This window comes from Anguilla anguilla, chromosome 17 (assembly GCF_013347855.1).
Source record: "Anguilla anguilla isolate fAngAng1 chromosome 17, fAngAng1.pri, whole genome shotgun sequence".
NCBI classification, from domain to species: domain Eukaryota; kingdom Metazoa; phylum Chordata; class Actinopteri; order Anguilliformes; family Anguillidae; genus Anguilla; species Anguilla anguilla.
In genome coordinates this window covers 2650411-2673890 of record NC_049217.1, presented here as the reverse complement: position 1 = coordinate 2673890, position 23480 = coordinate 2650411, and the positions used below count along the sequence as shown (strand labels likewise).

At 40.9% G+C, this 23480-nt stretch overlaps 1 protein-coding gene across 1 annotated transcript in view; it reads left to right on the top strand.

Annotated features, from left to right (window-relative positions):
* The first annotated feature begins 10276 nt into the window (after positions 1-10276).
* LOC118217072 (NACHT, LRR and PYD domains-containing protein 3-like) overlaps positions 10277-23480 on the top strand; it is a 39886-nt gene continuing 26682 nt past the window's right edge. Inside the window, exons 1-6 of the mRNA XM_035398867.1 lie at positions 10277-10619; positions 11907-13241; positions 13416-13609; positions 13715-14022; positions 14988-15248; positions 21340-21513. Coding sequence (XP_035254758.1) covers positions 10298-10619; positions 11907-13241; positions 13416-13609; positions 13715-14022; positions 14988-15248; positions 21340-21513 — 2594 coding nt within the window. The 5' untranslated portion in view covers positions 10277-10297. The remainder of the gene's footprint in view (positions 10620-11906; positions 13242-13415; positions 13610-13714; positions 14023-14987; positions 15249-21339; positions 21514-23480) is intronic.

Below are 23480 nucleotides of genomic sequence, written 5' to 3'. Positions count from 1 at the left end.
AATCATTCAGTTACAGGCCAAATACATACTCTTTTGTTTACAGCTCACTGATACCATGTCAGCTGATGAGATTTTTGTGCTCAGTCAATCTATTTCATTATACCTGGCTGTATTTTAAAGGCCTTTTTGACTAATCATTGTTCATAATAATGCTGATGGATTTATCAAGTTGATTGTCCATACATTTTATTACAAATAAACTGCAGCTGTTTGTACTCAATTCAGTTTTTATTCTTAATTGCGGCATTGATCTGACATATAAAACATCAAGATACAGCTCATAAAGGTCTATAAAAGCTGCCAAGTATCAATACAAATACAAGTTAGTGACTCAAACAGAAAGACTGTTCGTCTTTGGCAAGGCTTGGAGACGATCATTTCAAGGTGAGATCAACAGTGTCGACAGTTATGAGAACTTGCCAGACCAACTGAACTCGTTTTACACCCATTTTCATGCCAAGAACACCGATTCCCCGCCCCTTCAACCCTCCTGCCCTACGCTCACAAACCCTGGTTTAGGACACACAGCTGCCTGCTCTCCAGTGTGTGCTGCTACACAGTATGGTTCACAGAAACAAACATGCAAAATGCTAACCGTGTTTTCCTACATCTGTTAAAGTAATTTGAATCTGTTTCTTTGTTTTGTCATCAGATCTCTAATTTGGTTTCCTCAAATGTGTAAATGTTGCTTCAGCAGACTCAAATCCCTAAGTGTAGGTGTAAAAAACACATTTAGAGAGTCCAGGAAGCATTGATACAATTTTTCAAATGTTGCGTTAAAAGCATTTATAAATTTGTGCGCAATGTCATCAACAACCCAGCCCATACCTGTTTATCAAATACATTCAAACCAACCAGAATGAGCCGACGTTCAGAGCAGGAATGCTGTTATGTGTGTTTTGTTGATGTGATGATATGAAGAAGTCATAAGAGAAAAGCAGAATGGCTCTAAGATGGTGTTTACTCTGCTCCTGTTGTCTGTCATTGTGAAACAAAGCATTTCAAACTGAAACGTCATTTTAAAGACGGAGGAGAAAGAAGAGGGAAGAGGGAGAAACTGAATAAAAGAACGGAGTAAGTAGCCTGTTGTGGAGTGTGAAGAGAATAGAAACTGGTGAAGGGCTGTGGGGACGAATGGGAATCTGCAGCTATAATCGCAACAACACACATAATTCAGCAAAACAGGAAACGGACAATAAAGTGCGCGATTTAGGTGAAAAAGGGTATTTTCAAATTTCCCTTTTTTAAAATTATTTATTTATAACGTATTTTTGATATTTATGACCATTTTACCTGCCACGGAACACGAGCTGCATTCCTATTATACTGGTCTGGGCTGCCGTATTCAAATTACACACAGATATAACCATAGATGATAAGCCTAATAAGCTGAAATGTGCAGGGAACGTGCACTGACAAAAGTAACCCCAATACATCACAGATCAAATCAAAATATATGGATAATATATATGGAATATGCCATTTGGAATACTTTTTATGCAATTATGGATCATTTCCAATTCACATTAAGTAGTAAGGTTAAAAACGGAGTAGGCTATAGGAATAGGCAAGTTTGCGTAGGCTATATTTCTCGCGAGCTGTACGTATTTGTTAAATGCAAAGGAGATTTTTTTATAGGTTAATGTGCCGTTGAAAAACTTTAAACATGCAAAGTAAAGTTAACGTTGCCAAATAATTTTCTATGAAACGCAATTTTCAGAAGGCTAAAAAATTGTAAATAGCTATAGGCCACGTCTACAGGCAGCAAACATTCAGGTACTGGCAGGAAGACGTTCGTTAGTTACCTGGCTAATAATATATAAAATACTGTAACGTAACCGAGTTAACGTCACAATTCTCCATAGAGAACGAAGCTGGAAATTAAAACGTTGTCACCTGATGGTCCCTCACACAGAAATTCACACAATTTGATACTCGCAGGGACAACTGCATGGGAAACGAAGCTCCAGATTTAATCTTCCCTTCTTGGAAAAAAGCTTCCGATCAAAGACACGTCACAGGGCAGAGGGTGGAGGCAGATTTAGGTTCCACTCAACTGAGGTTTCTCACAAGGCGGACATTCGGCTGAATTCCCACTGTGAAAATGCTGTGTTTTCTTAAGTGTTGCTTTTGCGTGCCAACAACCCTTCCCTACAAAATGATATTGCGCATATCAGCCATTGACACCGCACCAGACTTTTTATGGTTTGTTCATCCATCTATACAGCATCTTTCAGAATTACTGACACCCTCAATTATAATATGAACAAAAATTCTGGATAACATTCACTTTATCGTTTATCAAATATCTTCTCTGCTTAGAAATATAAGAAAATTCTGTTGTTTTTGTGTGATACCATGGCACAGAGGGGGGAAAAAACTTTAATCCATAATCAATTATGTTCAGAAAAAAATTATGTCACAATTATTGGCACCCCTGTATTTAGTACTTTGTGTGCCCTCCCTTTGCCAAGATAACAGCACTTCTCTTATGAAGCCTGACGAGGAGGCAGACCACATTATACAGGAATCTGAGACCATTCCTTCATACAGAACCTCTCCAGATCCCTCAGAGTCCCTGGTCCTTGCTCTCCTCTTCAGCTCTCCCCACAGGTCTCTATGGGGTTTAGGATAGGGGGCTGAGATGGCCATAGCCAAAGCTTGATTCTGTGGTCAGTGAACCCTTTTTGTGTGGATTTGGAGGTTTGCCTTAGATCACTGTACTGCCGGAATATCCAACCACAACCCAGTTTTAGTCCTGGCAGAGACTGTACAAATACATATAAAAAGACTGTTCCATTATCCTTGGAAGAGGAGGGTGAACAAAGTACTGAATACAGGGGAGCTAGTAATAGTGATGCCTAATTTTTAGAAATAAATGTATAATCTGAAAAATGTGTCATTTTGCTGATTCCATTGAATTAATTACATTAGATTACAGGCATTTGGCAGACGCTCTTATCCAGAGCGACGTACAACAAAGCGTGTAACCATAACCAGGAACAAGTGTGTCGAAAACCCAATTAATAAAATTAATAAAACATATTTGACATTTTTGACACTGAATGGCTTGGCACTGGCATTATTTAAATAATACAGTCATTCTTCCTGATAAAGGGTGTGAACATTTTGGAGGTTACTGTGTAGCACATGTTTGGGGTCTATTTAAATTCCAGATTTATTTAATTATTATTTTTGTTTGTTTGTTTGTTTGTTTAGATAAATGGTATTGTCACTACACACGTCTGGTCATTAACGAGTCCACGCTTCATACTGATGTTCGTGTAAATTTTTTCTTCCACCAAAGCGTCGTGGAACATCTCACTGAACACCGTGAAAACTAAAGGACAAAATAAAGTTGTTTCAATGCACAGCTCAATAATATCACAAAAACACATGTTCAATGTCTCACAGTTTTGGGCTGCGTTTCCGAGTTTCGATGTACCTTAACGTTTTACGAAGGTTCTTAAGGTATACCTTTCAAAGGGAAACCGTTTTTTTTACGAGTGTTTCCCGGACTATACCTTAAGGCAAGTGTTAAGTGACACCTCAAAGGTACATCGTAAATTGGAGCTGGCCTTCACTGTGGTGCTGAAAAGTTTATCAATCGATGCCAAGCGAATCGATTGTCTCACTTGTAAAGGCTTGTGAATGACGTTTTAATATAACAAGTGTTGTCATAATCATTTTACATCAATCTAATATTGCAGAAGAGGGAGTATGCCTACTAGAGATCATCTGCTAATCTCTTTAAGAGTCCGTTAAGACGAGACCTTGTGATAGTTTCAATAAATACGTACATATAGGCTACAAAGGATAAAATAAAAAGCATCAATCGTGACATATAAGCCATAGTCTGGGACTTCGTGGAAGACCAGGGAAAAGGATATAGGCAACATATGGGTGAATTATTTTGTTCTTATTGAAACAAAGGTCTAATGTTAATTTGTTTTTGTCACACAATATATAGGCAACTGTAGCAGCATATCACTGCACTGCACTGATTCCCGCGAACTTTTCTCTGCAATGCAAAAATGATCGTAGATGAAAGGCAAAAGCGCGTCTGTGGAAATTGATCATGATGAATTCTATACTGGGTGCCTTATGAATAGGTCTACCTGTTAAAGTGATTTGTTCATCCACCTTAATTTGCTGTTGGATAATCTTAAGTTTAACCAAGAATATCATTATTGGGTTGTTTACCGAAAATCGTAAAACAACATGGTAAGAAAAATGTTCCGTAATGTTGATATTTACCCAGTGCTATTTTGTTTTATATAGGAGGTGTGAGCTAAAGGAAGGGGATGTAGATCATTTGGCTATGTTTGTCCATTATGAGCCACTGTACCTGTATGTGTGTTTATGGCTAGGCCAATCAACGTGCTCTAGTTCGGTCATGCAAGTAGACTCACTCAACGTTGTTTTTGCACGCACAGGTTTTATGTTCTTAATAAACCGGCGGTTTGTTCCAAGTCAGTGTGATCATTGACTCACACACACGAACTAATTTCTACAGGGTATGCAGTCAGAAAATCCATATCCTAAGTTAGCGCCACTACGTATAAATAAAAAAAAGTTTTTTTTCTTTTCACAAATTGGATTAGTAAGGCTATCATGGATAGGCCCTATACTTAATTACCATCATGATGGGGATAGACAGGTAAAACGACAACATCCTCACGACGTGCTATGCACAGACACTGTCGATTTGAAAAGCAAAATGTTGGCATAATAAGGCAAAACTGTGACAGGATTACCGGAGCGCAGCGCTAAGGGACAGCTTACGAGTGCCTCAGACCACCCTTTTAAAGGTATACCTTAGCTAAAGAGACGCTGGGAAACAGCTCGAGACCTAAAGGAAGAGCATAAGGTATACCTTACGACGCACGTAGCGCTAAGGAGACTCTGGGAAACGCAGCCTTGGAGCTTAGAAATAATTTACCGTCACAATTACACTCTTCAAAAGTAGCCCCAATTCAAAGGCAATTTTAGTGGGCTACTCATATTAACAGATATCTCTGCACCAGTGTATTAACACAAGCATCTTGAGGCACGTAGAAACGAACGTTCACATACAGTATAAACATTTTACATTAGACATCATTGCGTTTCATTTCTCTAACAAAGAGGGTTTATATAACGTACAACCAATATAAGTCGTTATTTACCGTGTGAGCCCTTTAGACCAGTTGTAGAATAATAAACGGGAACTCTTGGTCTCTCGTATACCCGCGCATTGCGTTTGACCCGTACGTCTTTTACTGTGAATTAACATCCATGTCGTAGGCTACCTCGAGCGCTGATCATATGACTTACTTGGTACAAAAATTACCAAGTAAATATATTTAGTTTTAGTTTAATTTTAAAAGCAAGAAATCATCATGCACTTTATTGACGTTTGATGTCGCCATAGCAACGCATATACATTACGCTTACCAGCGTCAATTACAGTTGTTCTTCGATTATTGTTTTACCCGGTGTCTTTGTTCTTTTTGCTGTGACACAGCAGAACTGTAAATGAGGAGCTCTCTCTCTCTCTCTGTGTGCTTCTCTGAGGCTTAAATAAAGGTGTGATGTCTGTATTAGTGTGTATGTGTGTGTTCAGTATGTTCTCATTTTGGTTGTCTACAGGTTGGCGAATTTGGGTGGGAACCCACATTTGGTCTCATCTTTGCTGATGTCTTCCGGTCTCCTGAGTTAGGGGGCACAGTTTATAAAATGAGTATCTCAGGAGAGACAGAGACCAAAGGAGGAACCCTCAGCTCTGACAGAAAGAGGTATAAATGCATGAATCAGATATTTAATGTGATATGAGTTAGAGCTGCAGTAAAAGGATGACTTTAACTGGAAGCTCTGTCTCCATGTGCTGTGAGTTAGAGCTGCAGTAAGAGGATGAGTTTAACTGGAAGCTCTGTCTCCATGTGCTGTGAGTTAGTGCTGCAGTAAGAGGATGAGTTTAACTGGAAGCTTGGTCTCCATGTGCTGTGAGGAAGAGCTGCAGTAAGAGGATGGGTTTAACTGGAAGCTCTGTCTCCATATTTTGTTCACAGGGCCCAAGTAGAAAGAGCAGGGTCATCTTTACCCAGCTGTCTGTCTATGAAGAGTGATCATTCAATGAATCATCCAATCATGTTCAGCAAACAGTTCACAGGTGATCAAATGTAAGGAAACAGGTTCATTTTTAAATAACTACTTAATTGTACTTTAATGTCACTAGAACCGTTCAGGTTTAGGTGGATATATTGTGTCATATTCAGATGTGCTGTGAGTTAGAGCTGCAGTAAGAGGATGAGTTTAACTGGAAGCTCTGTCTCCATGTGCTGTGAGTTAGAGCTGCAGTAAGAGGACGAGTTATACTGGAAGCTCTGTCTCCATGTGCTGTGAGTTAGAGCTGCAGTAAGAGGATGGGTTTAACTGGAAGCTCTGTCTCCATATTTTGTTCACAGGGCCCAAGTAGAAAGAGCAGGGTCATCTTTACCCAGCTGTCTGTCTATGAAGAGTGATCATTCAATGAATCATCCAATCATGTTCAGCAAACAGTTCACAGGTGATCAAATGTAAGGAAACAGGTTCATTTTTAAATAACTACTTAATTGTACTTTAATGTCACTGGAACCGTTCAGGTTTAGGTGGATATATTGTGTCATATTCAGATGTGCTGTGAGTTAGAGCTGCAGTAAGAGGATGAGTTTAACTGGAAGCTCTGTCTCCATGTGCTGTGAGTTAGAGCTGCAGTAAGAGGACGAGTTATACTGGAAGCTCTGTCTCCATGTGCTGTGAGTTAGAGCTGCAGTAAGAGGACGAGTTATACTGGAAGCTCTGTCTCCATGTGCTGTGAGTTAGAGCCGTAGTAAGAGGATGAGTTTAACTGGAAGCTCTGTCTCCATGTGCTGTGAGTTAGAGCTGCAGTAAGAGGATGGGTTTAACTGGAAGCTCTGTCTCCATATTTTGTTCACAGGGCCCAAGTAGAAAGAGCAGGGTCATCTTTACCCAGCTGTCTGTCTATGAAGAGTGATCATTCAATGAATCATCCAATCATGTTCAGCAAACAGTTCACAGGTGATCAAATGTAAGGAAACAGGTTCATTTTTAAATAACTACTTAATTGTACTTTAATGTCACTGGAACCGTTCAGGTTTAGGTGGATATATTGTGTCATATTCAGATGTGCTGTGAGTTAGAGCTGCAGTAAGAGGATGAGTTTAACTGGAAGCTCTGTCTCCATGTGCTGTGAGTTAGAGCTGCAGTAAGAGGATGAGTTTAACTGGAAGCTCTGTCTCCATGTGCTGTGAGTTAGAGCTGCAGTAAGAGGATGAGTTTAACTGGAAGCTCTGTCTCCATGTGCTGTGAGTTAGAGCTGCAGTAAGAGGACGAGTTATACTGGAAGCTCTGTCTCCATGTGCTGTGAGTTAGAGCCGTAGTAAGAGGATGAGTTTAACTGGAAGCTCTGTCTCCATGTGCTGTGAGTTAGAGCTGCAGTAAGAGGATGAGTTTAACTGGAATCTCTGTCTCCATGTGCTATGAGTTAGAGCTGCAGTAAGAGGATGAGTTTAACTGGAAGCTCTGTCTCCATGTGCTGTGAGTTAGTGCTGCAGTAAGAGGATGAGTTTAACTGGAAGCTCTGTCTCCATGTGCTGTGAGTTAGAGCTGCAGTAAGAGGATGGGTTTAACTGGAAGCTCTGTCTCCATGTGCTGTGAGTTAGAGCTGCAGTAAGAGGATGGGTTTAACTGGAAGCTCTGTCTCCATGTGCTGTGAGTTAGAGCTGCAGTAAGAGGACGAGTTATACTGGAAGCTCTGTCTCCATGTGCTGTGAGTTAGAGCTGCAGTAAGAGGATGGGTTTAACTGGAAGCTCTGTCTCCATGTGCTGTGAGTTAGAGCCACAGTAAGAGGATGAGTTTAACTGGAAGCTCTGTCTCCATGTGCTGTGAGTTAGAGCTGCAGTAAGAGGATGGGTTTAACTGGAAGCTCTGTCTCCATGTGCTGTGAGTTAGAGCTGCAGTAAGAGGATGAGTTTAACTGGAAGCTCTGTCTCCATGTGCTGTGAGTTAGAGCTGCAGTAAGAGGATGGGTTTAACTGGAAGCTCTGTCTCCATGTGCTGTGAGTTAGAGCTGCAGTAAGAGGACGAGTTTAACTGGACGCTCTGTCTCCATGTGCTGTGAGTTAGAGGTGCAGCAAGTGGATGAGTTTAACTGGTAGGTCTGTCTCCATGTGCTGTGCATTATAGATGTAGTAAGAGGATGAGGTTAACTGGAAGCTCTGTCTCCATGTGCTGTGCATTATAGATGCAGTAAGTGGATGGGTTTAACTGGAAGCTCTGTCTCTGTGTGCTGTGAGTTAAAGCTGCAGTAAGAGGATGAGTTTAACTGGAAGCTCTGTCTCCATATGCTGTGAGTTAGAGCTGTAGTAAGAGGATGAGTTTAACTGGAAGCTCTGTCTCCATGTGCTGTGAGTTAGAGCTGCAGTAAGAGGATGAGTTTCACTGGAAGCTCTGTCTCCATGTGCTGTGAGTTAGAGCTGCAGTAAGAGGATGAATTTAACTGGAATTTCTGTCTCCATGTGCTGTGAGTTAGAGCTGCAGTAAGAGGATGAATTTAACCGTTTTGTTTACAGGGTAGAGCGGTCACTGGAGTACAGCTCTTCAGAATGGTTGAGTTCAGAGAAATCATCTTTCCCAAAACAGGTTTGTGATCTTCTTTTTCTATTTCTTTTTTCTTTTTTTTCTTTTTTTACATTTTAGGCTATTATGTGTTTTCTTAATCCTATCAATGAATTCAAACTTCATTTTTAAACGTTTTCATATATTCAGAAGTGCCTAATATTTCACTTAATTATGATAAGATATTGTTCCTTTGCCAAATATTAGACATATCTTTGTATAGTGTAACATCACACTAACACAAAACATTTTACACATGCTTTATGAATTTTTTGTCATTTGTTTGGGACCAAGAGGGGAAAATATTTCCCTGGTTTTAAAAATTGGAAATATTTGTGGGGAAGGGAAACAGGAGTGGAAACAGGAAGTGAAGCTCCTAGCTGTGCAAAGGAAGCGTTAGCACTAATGCTAACATGCTACATTTAACCTCTCAAAAGACAGAACATAACGTCTAATCATGTTCTGGAGTGCTACCTGGTCCTCACTCACACAAAGTCCAGATTCCATTTGCAGGTCCCACACACAGCAGGAGAGTAAGAGTCCTAACAGAGACTTTTAAACAGGAAGCACACCGCTCGCCGTTAGCGTTTACTAAATGTATTACGCAGAGCAACGCCATTATTATACAGAACTGCAGGATTTATCACAAGTAGTGTCTCTACAAAACCGTCAATCAGGAACAAAGGCTGCACTTCAAATTTGAGCATTTATCATTGCTGCATGTTTGGTGTCTGAAAGTATCTGTCCCTGTTCTGGCTGTCAAAAACAAAAGACATTTTGTATCATGGTGCCTTTATTTGAGTTTTTATTTTTTCAGTTGTGGTGACACAGCACACCTCTTCATGTGTGTATTTCACTCTGATACAGCACATCTCTTTGTGTGTTTATTTCACTCTGATACAGCACATCTCTTCATGTGTTTATTCCACATTTCACACTGATACAGCACACCTCTTTGAGTTTATTTCACACACTGATACAGCACACCTCTTCATGTGTTTATTTCACACACTGATACAGCACACCTCTTCATGTGTTTATCTCACTCTGATACAGCACACATCTTTATGTGTTTATTTCACACACTCATACAGCACACCTCTTCATGTGTTTATTTCACACTGATACAGTATACCTCTTCATGTGTTTATTTCACGCTGATAGAGCACACCTCTTCCTGTGTTTATTTCACACTGATACAGCACACCTCTTCATGTGTTTATTTCACACTGATACAGTATACCTCTTCATGTGTTTATTTCACGCTGATACAGCACACCTCTTCCTGTGTTTATTTCACACTGATACAGCACACCTCTTCATGTGTTTATTTCACGCTGATGCATCACATCTCTTCATGTGTTTATTTCACACTGATACAGCATACCTCTTCATGTGTTTATTTCACACTGATACAGCAGACCTCTTCCTGTGTTTATTTCACACTGATACAGCACACCTCTTCCTGTGTTTATTTCACACTGATACAGCACATCTTTTCATGTATTTATTTCACACTGATGCAGCACACCTCTTCATGTGTATTTCAGTCTGATACAGCACACCTCTTCGTGTGTTTATTTCACACTGATATAGCACCTCTTCATGTGTTTATTTCAGTCTCTTCTGCACACTCTGATGAAGCTGAAGAAGGATGAGAAGTTGAAACTGTTTCAGAGCCATCTGAGTCAGGATTGCCCAGAATGCTTTCAGAGTCTGTCTGAAGATCCTTCAGTGCTGGATAGGTTTATGAAGATGAAGGAATTGTTCAAGAGTCATAAAATTGCTGATTACCCAGAATGCACTGAGAGAGAGCCGGAAGATCCTGAGGTCCTGTACATAGTTGAGAAGATGCTGGAGACCTGTGGCAGTGAGAGATCTCTGAAGATCACACTCCACATCCTGAGGAACATGAAGCAGAAGGATCTCACTGACTCACTGGAGAGAGATGAGCAGTACAGTAAGAGTTTTCTCTCATTGCTACTGTGTGTCACATAGAATACTGAAATGAGTTTAGCAAACAAATTAAACAGTGAGCAATGTTCTGATTTTTGCATCTACACTCTCCTAATAATGTTTTACACCGACAATCTTACAGACAGAAAACGTCACAACCAATACTATTATTACAGGGCTTGCATTAAAGCATTCCAATTAAAATATAGCCAAAGGGGATTCAAAGCAGGAACCTTGTGCTCAGAAGCCAGTATCTAAACCACAGTCCCATCAGACTAACTGCCCTGCCTTGGTATCCTGGACTCAGGATAAAAATATTAGATTTTAAAATTACTATCAGACCTGAGACGACAGTATTTACCACAAGGACATGTCCACGACATAAACCTGAGAAATTAAATGTAAAAGGACAATTGAGCCCATTTTCAATTTTTTCATTTTCCTTTCCTTCATCTGTATGGTACAAATGCAACAATCTGCATTTTCTTTCTGATTTATTTTGTTTGTGATGGATTATAATCGAAAGATATGTAGTACTGTGTGAGAGGTGTGTAACACACAGAGAGGTGTGTATCGCTGTATGAGGTGTGTAACACACAATGAGAGGTGTGTAACACTGTGTGAGGTGTGTAACACACAGAGAGGTGTGTATCACTGTGTGAGGTGTGTAAAGTAGGCAGTATACTTCATAAGAAGTAGAACTTTTTGAGCAAAACGAAGCAATGAGAACAACTGAAGAACAAAAAGACGTGGTGTTGTGTGTTCGTACGGTGCAGTATGCGATGGCCTCCAGGGAGAACTTTTCGAAAACTTCTTTCCTGTTCTCCGGCCTCCCCCTCTCAGCTATTGGTCCAAATATCACATGGTTGGTTATGTCACGGTTGAGAGTTCAGAGGGCAGACTTCACATGCTAATGTACAGAGAATCAACGCCAATCTCTCTTCTGTAGAGATGAGAATTCTGTGAGTTCTCGCATGTTTGATGAATGGTGCTGCTCATTTCAGCAAGTCATCAAAATGCCTAGCACACATTCGGAAACACACAGAGAGGTGTGTATCACTGTGTGAGGTGTGTAACACACAATAAGAGAGGTGTGGATCACTGTGTGAGGTGTGTAACACACAATAAGAGAGGTGTGTAACACTGTGTGAGGTGTGTAACATAGTATTAGAGGAATGTAACACTATGATGTGTGTAAAATACTGTGAAAATGGAATGCATTAATATTCCATTCACTTTTTCTTCTTAAAATCTGTAATTGAATGAATGAAAATGTTTTTCCTCTCTTCAGATGAATCCATAGAAAGAGCCCAGCTGGCTCTGAAAACTCATTTGAAGAGGAAGTTCGAATGCATATTTGAAGGTTTATCAAAGCAGGGCCATCCAACCCTGCTCAATAATGTCTATGTAGAGCTCTACATCACAGAGGGGGGAAGTGGGGGGGTCAATAATGAACACGAGGTTAGACAGATTGAGACATCCAAGAGACAAACCACACAGGAGACTGCAATCCTCTGCAATGACATCTTTAAGCCTTTACCTGGACAAGAGAAACCCATCAGAACTGTGCTTACGAAGGGCATCGCTGGCATTGGGAAAACAGTCTCTGTGCAGAAGTTCATTCTGGACTGGGCAGAAGGAAGAGCCAATCAGGACGTTGACCTCATCTTCACTCTTCCTTTCCGAGATCTGAATTTGAAGAAGGAAATACCATTCAGTCTGATGCAACTTCTGCAGCACTACTTTCCACTACTGAAAGAAATCCAAAGTGTTAAAGGTGATGAAGTCAAAGTTGTGTTTATCTTTGATGGTCTGGATGAGTGTAGACTTCCTCTAGATTTCCAAACCAATGCGATCTGCTGTGATATAACAGAATCATCATCACTGGATGTGCTGCTGACCAACCTCATTAAGGGCAATCTGCTTCCCTCTGCTCTCATCTGGATCACCTCCCGACCAGCAGCAGCCAATCAGATACCTCCTGAGTGTGTCCACCGTGTGACAGAGGTACGAGGGTTCAATGACCCACAGAAGGAGGAGTATTTCAGGAAGAGAATCAGAGATCAAAACAGGGCCAGCAGAATTATCTCACACATAAAGTCATCCAGGAGTCTCTACATCATGTGTCACATACCAGTCTTCTGCTGGATTTCTGCTACTGTTCTGGAGACAATGTTGGGTAAAGTAGAGAGTGGAGATCTGCCCAATACTCTTACTGCGATGTACACACACTTCCTTCTTATTCAGACTAATTTGAAGAATCAGAAGTATCATGGCACTGATGAGACAGACCCAAAGGAGATGTCAGCATCAGATACAGAAATCATCCTGAAACTGGGGCAACTGGCTTTTCTACATCTGGAAAAAGGCAATCTGATATTCTATGAGGAGGACCTGAGAGAGAGTGGCATTGATGTCAGTGAAGCTTCACTGTATTCTGGAGTGTGCACAGAGATCTTTAAAGAGGAGTGTGGGTTGGGTCAGGAGAAGGTCTACTGCTTTGTGCATCTGAGCATTCAGGAGTATCTGGCTGCCTTGTTTGTGTTTCATTCATGTGTAAATGAGAAAAGAAATGTACTCAGACTGGGAATGGAAATATCCCAAGAAGCACCTGAAGAAAATGGTGGTGGTGATGATTTTGATTATGATGATGAGGAGGAGGAAGAGGGGAAATATGAAGGGTATGATGATTTTGATTATGATGATGAGGAGGAGGAAGAGGGAAAATATGAAGGGTATGATGATTTTGATGATGATGATCATGGTGATGATGATAATGAGGATGAGGAGATGGAGGAAGAAGATGAGAAAAAAAAGAAGACTGATGGTGACAGTGTGCAGCTGTCTGAGTTACACAGGTGTGCAGTGGATCAGGCCTTAAAGAGTAAGAATGGACACCTGGACCTTTTCCTTCGATTCCTTCTTGGCCTCTCTCTGGACTCCATTCAGGCTCTCTTAGGAGGAATACTGACACAGACAGGAAGCAGATCAACTGTACCAGACCCACAGACAGGAAGCAGATCACCACTACCAGACCCACAGACAGGAAGCAGATCACCGGTACCAGACCTACAGAGTCAGACAGGAAGCAGATCACAGAGCATTGAGAAAACAGTCCAGTATATTAAGGAGAGGATCAGAGAAGAGTCTTCAGCAGAGAGGACCATCAATCTGTTCCACTGTCTCAGTGAACTGAATGACAATTCTCTAGTGCAGGAAATCCAGAATTCCCTGAGATCAGGAAAACTGTCTCATACAGAGCTGGGACCAGACAAGTGTTCAGCTCTGGCCTTTGTCTTACTGATGTCAGAGGAGATCCTGGATGAGTTTGACATGAAGACCTACAACACATCAGCAGCAGGTCATCAGAGACTGGTACCAGTAGTCAGGAACTGCAGGAAGGCCATGTGAGTATTATGTCATTAATAATGTAGATGATTGACAGAATATTTTCAGACATTTCTTTTAAAAAGAGTTTGATTTCTTAATCATTTTGACAGCTAGTGCACTCATTTGATGTTCTGAATCCAGAATATAAGCAGCATCAAATTCAAAATCTCTTCACTAACTGAATACTTATTTGATTAAATTTGCCATCTGATTCTCAAGTGCTGCAGTTGGAGAGTGTAACTTATGCTAAGTTTGGTTTGGAAGAGACAATTTTTCTGCACTATCTGGACATTTGTGAGCAGGTCACTTCCTTGCCTTCCTGTTTCTAAAGTGAATCTGTCTTTAGCTGTGTGTTAGCTTGCAGTGCTGTGAGAGGTTTGTCACAGTGACCACCACAATGAATGAAGCAGAGTTTAACTCACTGTCCACTCTGAAAGATGTGTGTTATCTTTTTCTTCTTTAAGGGGCGACATAGCTCAGGAAGTAAGAGCAGTTGTCTGGCAGTCGGAGGGTTGTCAGTTCAATCCCCTGCCCTAGCCATGTCAAAATGTGTGCCTGAGCAAGACGCCTAACCACTAATTGCTTCCAACGAGCTGATTGGTACCTTGCATGGCACCCTTTCACCGTTGGTGTGTGTGTGGGTATGAATGGGTGAATGAGAGGCATCAATTGTAAACTGTTATACAAAATGCAGTCCATTTACCATTTATTTTTATAATACATAAAATATATCATTACAGTATGAGAAAAGGTACCATTTGGCTCAGAATTACATCTGTAGAACTGTCAGAGTTCAGTCCAGCAGGACGTCTAATTCTCAGATCCAAAGTGCTGCAGTTTGAGCGTGTACCACAGACATCCTCAGAGAATCATCAACTTTAAAATCCTCAATTTTAAGTTTCACCACTGAACACTATCATAGTTTAATTACTAATATTACAGTTTTTATGTATACCTAATATAGTATCTTAACTCTTTGCAGACTGAGCAGCTGTGACCTCACAGAGAAGTACTGTGATATTGTGGCCTCAGCTCTCCAGTCATCAAAATCACCCCTGATAGATCTGGACCTCATCTACACTAACCTGGGAGATTCAGGAGTGAGGCTGCTCTGTGCTGGACTGATGAGTCCAAACTGTAAACTACAGAGACTGGACCTCAGCTACAATAACCTGGGAGATTCAGGAGTGAAGCTGCTCTGTGCTGGACTGATGAGTCCAAACTGTAAACTACAGACAATGGGGTGAGTAGTTTCTCTGTGTTACCTTAACTAAATACAATAAGAACTTTTAGCTCATCGAAATGTTCAAAGCTCTTTCTCTCTCTCTGTTTTTGGTCAATGTATAATTAATGATTTGAAAGCGATACAAGGAAATCAGTGCTCTGTACCCCTTTCATTTGGGAAAGATATGTTTTGTATTGAATTAAATGTTTGTGTTTAATTTTCTGTAACTAATCCTGTCCAGTACATGAAAGTCAGTGATGCTCTCTGAGCCTGGATCAGTCTGGGACCCCTCAGGTTGTGTTATCTCCCCCGTTTCATTCACACCAGATAAAAATGAGGGCACCTGCAGCCAACCTGGGAACTGTGTCATCAAGCTCTCTTGGCCTAATGCACAGGGGCAGTAGCCTAGTAGCATAGCATTCTGAAATAGGCAGGTTTGTGCAATGGTGTGACTCAGAGCATCTGATTTTAAATGTGAAGAACACATAGATGTTGTTTGACTGTAGATCAGTGGGAGATCCCAGGCTTGTCTTCTATACCCAAGCCATCACACAGGTCTGCTCGAATAAATGCCTTGGGGTGCACATTGGTGACTCACTCAGTTGGAGTCTCTGCTCTAGATTACTACAGCGATTGTGCTTTTTACTGGGACTCAGGGTTCATGGTGTTGAGCAAAAGTTCATGTTTCTCTGTAACCATGCAGTTTGAAAGAGCATAATCAGATGTGGCATAGTAGCATGGTTTGGTAACTTGTCTGTACAAATGAAATGTCAGATTTCTCATCTGGTGCAGACTGCTATGAATATTATTGGGGTTATGCCTCGTGCGCATTACATGTTTCTAGCCAGGAGTTTGTAGTCGCAGACTAATTTTCAAGGTCTTAAGAGAATCTCAACAGAAATCCTGTCTTTTCTTGATCGGTGCATGCACCCGTGACCAACAGTCTTCGACTGTGACACGGTCAGACACTTGCCCGATCCAGGCACAAGCCCGTCTGCAACTCTTGTGAGCATATCTAACTGGTTTCATTTTATCTTAAGTCTTTAGGAATGGTTTGTGTAGTGTGTGATACACAAACACTATTTCCACGTGGAACAGTTTAGAATTGGCACTTAACTACCCAAAGTAGGCTAGAATATAAAACCCAGTTCTACACCAAGTAAACCATAGGTAGCAATAACCCGCAGGGGAATTTATTTACAGTAAAATTAGTACTTGTATTTGGGAGAAGTGGGTTGAGCTAGCTGTGTGATGTAGCCTGTAGTTATCGGGTTATATAGTGGACATTGTGAATCAACTATAGGCATAACTATTTTTGCCATGTGGAGTGACTTTATTGAGCTTTAATATAGTGATTCTTGTGTCTGAGGGGGAGAAAAGGTGTCATCATATCATTGCTGTAACATGGTTAGATCAGATGTGATATTTTCTATGTTTACATCAGCACGTCTGACAATCCCTGTTCTCCTCAACCAAAGCTAGCCTAAATAGTCTATCTGGCTCACTATCTGTCAGGACGGGGCGCGGGAAGGGACCCAAGCGCAGAGTGCAAAAACACAAACTCCAAAATGGGGAAAACAAAAGACTTTAATAAACTCAACTGGGAACAAGGGGAACCAGAAGCCTCGCAGGGCGGTTTAACAAACACAACGAGAATCCAAAAATACGGGAAAAACAAAAGTACAAAAACTCCAAAAAACATAGAGAAACAGGCTGGCAACAGGCAGGCTACAAACAAGCACAAAGGTAGGCAAAAACCACAAACAAGTACAGGCAGGAACAGAACCACAAGAATCCAGCGCCTGAGTCTGGGGAGAGGGAGACTTAAATAGAAGCAACGCAGACGAGACACAGGAGGGCACAATGAACAATCAGGCCACAGAGAGGGAAGGGGACACGAGACAATAGGTAACTAATAATGGGGTAATTGGAAACAATGAAACAATTAACAGAACACAAAGTAGGGGTGCCGCCATCTGGCGGCCCAACAGAGAACAACAAGGGGGGAAGACACAGAACCCTGACACTATCATTTTACCTCCAACTCTCTTTGAAGGAAGGATAGTCCGCGTTGTCCCCGTCTTGCCAACCACCTTCTTTTCTTTTTTAAAGCGGTGTTTCCGCACTCATTAGCGCACAGATATTTGCCCCCGCTAATTGCTGCCAATTGTCGTCTTCATTTTCTTTGTGCAGGCGAAGATCCTCGGATGCACATGCACAGCACATGTGTTCTTGCGACATCACAGCACACCGAGATCTAGTTTATTACAATCATAAATCTTGTAGTGTGTGACCCCCTGTGATTACCAGTCTTTTGGAAGTCGGGTATTGTGAGTGTTTCTCGGATGAAAATACCAGTGCCTTGTGCACGCTACACGACTTTTAAAATCGTAACAACGGAGAACATTTCACACTTAACGACTGTCTTTCCTAAAAATCGCTGGTATTTTCATCGTGGAAACGCTCACACTTCACAACTTACAAAAGACTGGTAATCACAGGGGGTCACACACTACAATCAACATTTGCCCTTGGACTAGTAAATGCACCTTTTCTTCACGGACTCAGTTTGATGAAGTTCTAGTTGTTGCTGTACTTGCCAAACTGTTTATGAAGATAAAACAATTCTTGCTTTTAGTTGTAAGTTCAGAACAAATCTTTGAATCCCAGCCATGTGTTTGAAAGATGGGGGAATCCCGCTTTTTCCTTTTTTCAATGCATAATTAATGATTATAAAACGGCAAGAGATAATGCTCTGTACCCCTTTTTAAATTTTTTGTTTGGGGTCTCTTGAGAGCATAATGCATCTTTTCAATATTATGATTAAAATAATGCTAAGTTTGATTTGGGAGGAATAAGTTTTGTTATGAATTAAATGTTTATGTTACTAAGTTGGGAGACCAAAGCCGCGTTTCCACCGCAGGAACTATACCCCGGAACTAGGAACCTTTTGAGGAACTCGGTGCGTTTCCACCGCAGGAACTAGGGTCTAAATTTAGTTCTGGGGGCTTTGTTTTACCCCCCAAAACGTTCCTGCTCGGGGGGTAGTACTTTCCGAAAGTACAGGAACCTTTTGGGTGGAGCTTGCAGCGCTGAACATTTCTGATTGGTCGAGTACTCGTAGCATTTGTGTTGTATTTATTTTCCGCCATTACCCGCCATGTTTGAAAATATGCAGCGGCAAACCAATTTATTTTCATAATAACTTCAAATCAAACTTGTATGTTATGCGGCGCAGTAGCCTACTTTTGGTTATAGCCTGTCAACGTCTTGGAATTATAACGTGTGCTCTTCTGTTCTTTTCTTGCTTTAGTAGGCCTATTCGTTTTATAAAATGCTAAGCATTCGTGCTGGGACAGCATATTACGTAGGCTACCAAAACATTCAAACGGATTAATTCGGTTGCTGAATATTTTCTTCCGGATTTTCTTTGTTAGCCCGTTGTAATTGACTCAAAACGTTTGATACAGTTATGTGAGGTATGCGGTAGTTCTGCATAATTAACATTGGTGATACAGTACAAGCAAACTGGAAATCACCTTCCGCACTTTTTATCCGGGTAAAATAACAGGTTAATTCTAGTAATCTTCGCTTTAGCTTTTTCAGACTGTCGTAATTTTACTCAATTTTACTGCCATTTTTCAATTCCACGAAAAGACCAGGAAGACTATGGACTCATTTATGGTGCATGGTTCGCATCTTGAGGGCACACTTCGCTGCTCGGCTAGCAGTAACTTCGAAGGAAAGCAAACGGTGGCTGTACCACTACTAATTTACATTTTCACGCAAGTCCGAGTTTTCGTTCTATTCTTGTCATTTTGCGATTAGCCTATATGGAATTGACGACGAGAAAGTAATAAAACAGCAAATTGTTTACAACGTGTGCATGTTTTCTGCTGTTAATGAATGTGTTTGAGAGGATATATGAAAATCAATAAATACAAAAGTAACCATATATAGTCATTGTTGGTAACCCGTTGTATATAAAGCCGCGTTTCCACCAAAATTACCCGGAACTTTCAGTCCCAGGAACTACTTTACCAGGAACTAAAAGGTTCCTTCAGCCAATGGTTGTCTGCGTTTCCACCGGGGTCTAAAGTACCGCGAAGATTAGGCAAATTAGCCCACTGACGTATGAAAAAGTTGTCGTCGGTCCATCTGTCATATGATTTCTTCTGTAACCCCATACTACCAGCGAAGTAGCCTACATTATTTTCTAATAACCGGGACAGCCCGGAGGGGTTTATTCCACTTATATACAACGGGTTACCAACAATGACCATATATGGTTACTTTTGTATTTATTGATTTTCATATATCCTCTCAAACACATTCATTATGTTTTTATGCGAACATTCGCTTTCATGTCTTGACATCCGTGTCTGTATAACTGGCAACAACAGCAGAAAACATGCACACGTTGTAAACAATTTGCTGTTTGATTATTTTCTCGTCGTCAATTCCATATAGGCGAATCGCAAAATGACAAGAATAGAACGAAAACTCGGACTTGCGTGAAAATGTAAATTAGTAGTGGTACAGCCACCGTTGGCTTTCCTTCGAAGTTACTGCTAGCCGAGCAGCGAAGTGTGCCCTCCAGATGCGAACCATGTACCATAAATTAGTCCATAGTCTTCCTGGTCTTTTCGTGGAATTGAAAAATGGCAGTAAAATTGAGTAAAATTACGGCAGTCTGAAAAAGCTAAAGGGAAGATTACTAGAATTAACCTGTTATTTTACCCGGACAAAAAGTGCGGAAGGTGATTTCCAGTTTGCTTGTACTGTATCACCAATGTTAATTACGCAGAACTACTGCATACCTCTCATCTGTATCAAACGTTTTGAGTCAATTACAACGGGCTAACAAAGAAAATCCGGAAGAAAATATTCAGCAACCGAATTAATCCGTTTTAATGTTTTGGTAGCCTACGTAATATGCTGTCCCAGCACGAATGCTTAGCATTTTATAAAACGAATACTAAAGCAAGAAAAGAACAGAAGAGCACACGTTATAATTCCAAGACGTTGACAGGCTATAACCAGAAGTAGGCTACTGCGCCGCATAACATACAAGTTTGATTTGTTATTATGAAAATAAATTGGTTTGCCGCTGCATATTTTCAAACATGGCGGGTAATGGCGGAAAATAAACACAACACAAAGGCTACGAGTACTCGACCAATCAGAAATGTTCAGCGCTGCAAGCTCCACCCAAAAGGTTCCTGTACTTTCGGAAAGTACTACCCCCCGAGCAGGAACGTTTTGGGGGGTAAAACAAAGCCCCCAGAACTAAATTTAGACCCTAGTTCCTGCGGTGGAAACGCACCGAGTTCCTCAAAAGGTTCCTAGTTCCGGGGTATAGTTCCTGCGGTGGAAACGCGGCTTAAGTGGAATAAACCCCTCCGGGCTGTCCCGGTTATTAGAAAATAATGTCGGCTACTTCGGTGGTAGTACGGGGTTACAGAAGAAATCATATGACAGATGGACCGACGACAACGTCAGTGGGCTAATTTGCCTAATCTTCGCGGTACTTTAGACCCCGGTGGAAACGCAGACAACCATTGGCTGAAGGAACCTTTTAGTTCCTGGTAAAGTAGTTCCTGGGACTGAAAGTTCCGGGTAATTTTGGTGGAAACGCGGCTCAAGTCAGGCAGTAAATGCACCATGTTACAAGGCCAGTAGTACCACCCTGGCCTCTGCTTTATTCTGGTGTAGGCTGACCCAGAATCCAATATAGTGCCTGTAGACAGAGTGAAAATAGGAAGGTAGAGGAACTGTAGCACATAATTGGTGCCAGAGTTAGATCTTCTCAGGAACTGTTAAAGTGAACTCTACCCCCACTGCCTGTTCTTGCCTGTTCTGAAGAAGACGGGCCATTTGGCTCAGAATTACATCTGTAGAACTGTCAGAGTTCAGTCCAGCAGGACATCTGATTCTGTGGTCCAAAGTTCTGCAGTTGGAGAGTGTGGCACAGACATCTTCCTCAGAGCATCACTGACCTTAAAATCCTCAATTCTACTCTTCATCACTCAACACTATCATTGCCACATTTCAGATATTGCATGTTTTATGTGTACTAATATTATTAAACTGTCTTAACTTTTTTCAGATTGAGTAGCTGTGACCTCACAGAGAAGTCCTGTGATATTGTGGCCTCAGCTCTCCAGTCATCAAACTCACCCCTGAGAGATCTGGACCTTAGCTACAATAACCTGGGAGATCCAGGAGTGAAGCTGCTCTTTGCTGGACTGATGAGTCCAAACTGTAAACTACGGACACTGGGGTGAGTAGTTTCTCTGTGTTACCTTAACTAAATAGAATTTGTGCTTGTAGCTCATTGAAATGTTCAAAGCGCTTTTTCTCTCAATTATTTTTCCTGGTCAATGTATAATTAATGATTAGAAAACAATACAATGAAATGAGTGCTCTGTACCCCTTTTTATATTATAGTATAAATAATGCTAAAACAATGCTAAGTTTTATTTGGGAGAGATACGTTTTGTATTGAATGAAATGTTTGTGTTTAATTTTCTGTAACTAATCATGTCCAATATATGAGGGTCAGTGATGCGCTCTCTGAGCCTGGATCAGTCAGCACTGGGACCCCTCAGGTTGTGTTATCTCCCCCGTTTCATTCACACCAGATAAAAATGAGTGCACCTGCAGCCAACCTGGGAACTGTGTCATCAAGCTCTCTTGGCCTAATGCACAGGGGCAGTAGCCTAGCAGCATAGCATTCTGAAATAGGCAGGTTTGTGCAATGGTGTGACTCAAAGCATCTGATTTTAAATGTGAAGAACACAGAATACAGAAATTCGTGTTTTTAAGGGCTGAGAGTCTGTGGTCATTGTGGTTATTTCTGTAGGAAACTCTGAAAAGTGGCAAACTCTCGGTGCTGTATAGGTATGGGGCATGCCGCCCTGCCAAGGCGTAACTTGGCAGGGTGGCATACCTGCCATCCCAATACAGTTTTGTAGCGTACACCCATCTGGTGGTGCTTCAACTGTTGGCAGGTACATTATTAGAGGTCTGACCAATACTGGTCAGGAAGTTAGATACAACATTCTTACGTTGACTAGTATTTTATTTTATCTCATAAAAAACACGTTTTCAACGTACAAAAATGCCAAGTTACTCACACATACAAGACATACACCGTCAATAACTCATTCATTCAGACTGCCAAAATCCAGGCCTGCCATTAAAAGTATTGATATCAAAATGACGCCAAGTTACGGTACTACAAACAATATAGGCTATCTTGCCTCACCGAAATTTAATAACGTATTCCAAAGCAATGCTACCCAATATTTCCTCAATTCTTTCAAGTCACTTGGCCCTGTGTGTATATAAGCGTGCAGTACATGGACAGGCCAAACATATGTGTGGATGGCTTTCTCACAGTCAAGATTGATTGAATAGGCATCTATATGTCCAATCTGTATTGGTATGTATGTATTTTGGTGGCCAGCCTTTCTGTTGCGTGAATGATTGTATGTTTCTTGGTATAAATGTCTGTTCGTAAATGTGAATGTAACATGCTGCGAGGGAAATGTCCCCATGGGGATAAAGAAGTTCACTATGTATGTATGTACAATATGTATTTTACATGTATTTATTGTACGTTGCAAATATACAATCACTTGTACATTTAGTCAAATTCAGTTCAGAAGCAAGTATAAACATATGTTTTCTGGAGAAATATGCTTCCTGTAGTGACTGACCAGCAGTTTTCTACATGAATTTCGATGTGTTCCATGAGGCAATACGAAATATTTGACACTTTGATCTGACACAACGTTTGCATGACATTGCAATATGGTAAGATTACAAAACACAGGGCCAAGTGACTTGAAAGAATTGAGGAAATATTGGGTAGCATTGCTTTGGAATACATGTTATTAAATTTCTGTGAGGCAAGATAGCCTATATTGTTTGTAGTACCGTAACTTGGCGTCATTTTGATATCAATACTTTTAATGGCAGGCCTGGATTTTGGCAGTCTGAATGAATGAGTTATTGACGGTGTATGTCTTGTATGTGTGAGTAACTTGGCATTTTTGTACGTTGAAAACGTGTTTTTTATGAGATATCATTTCTTTTTGCAAAGCGTTTTATTACGAGAGTGAGAAATGCGAAGTGACCCTGTAAGAAACGGTTGTGGATTATTACATTACATTACATTACAGGCATTTGGCAGACGCTCTTATCCAGAGCGACGTACAACAAAGTGTATAACCATAACCAGGA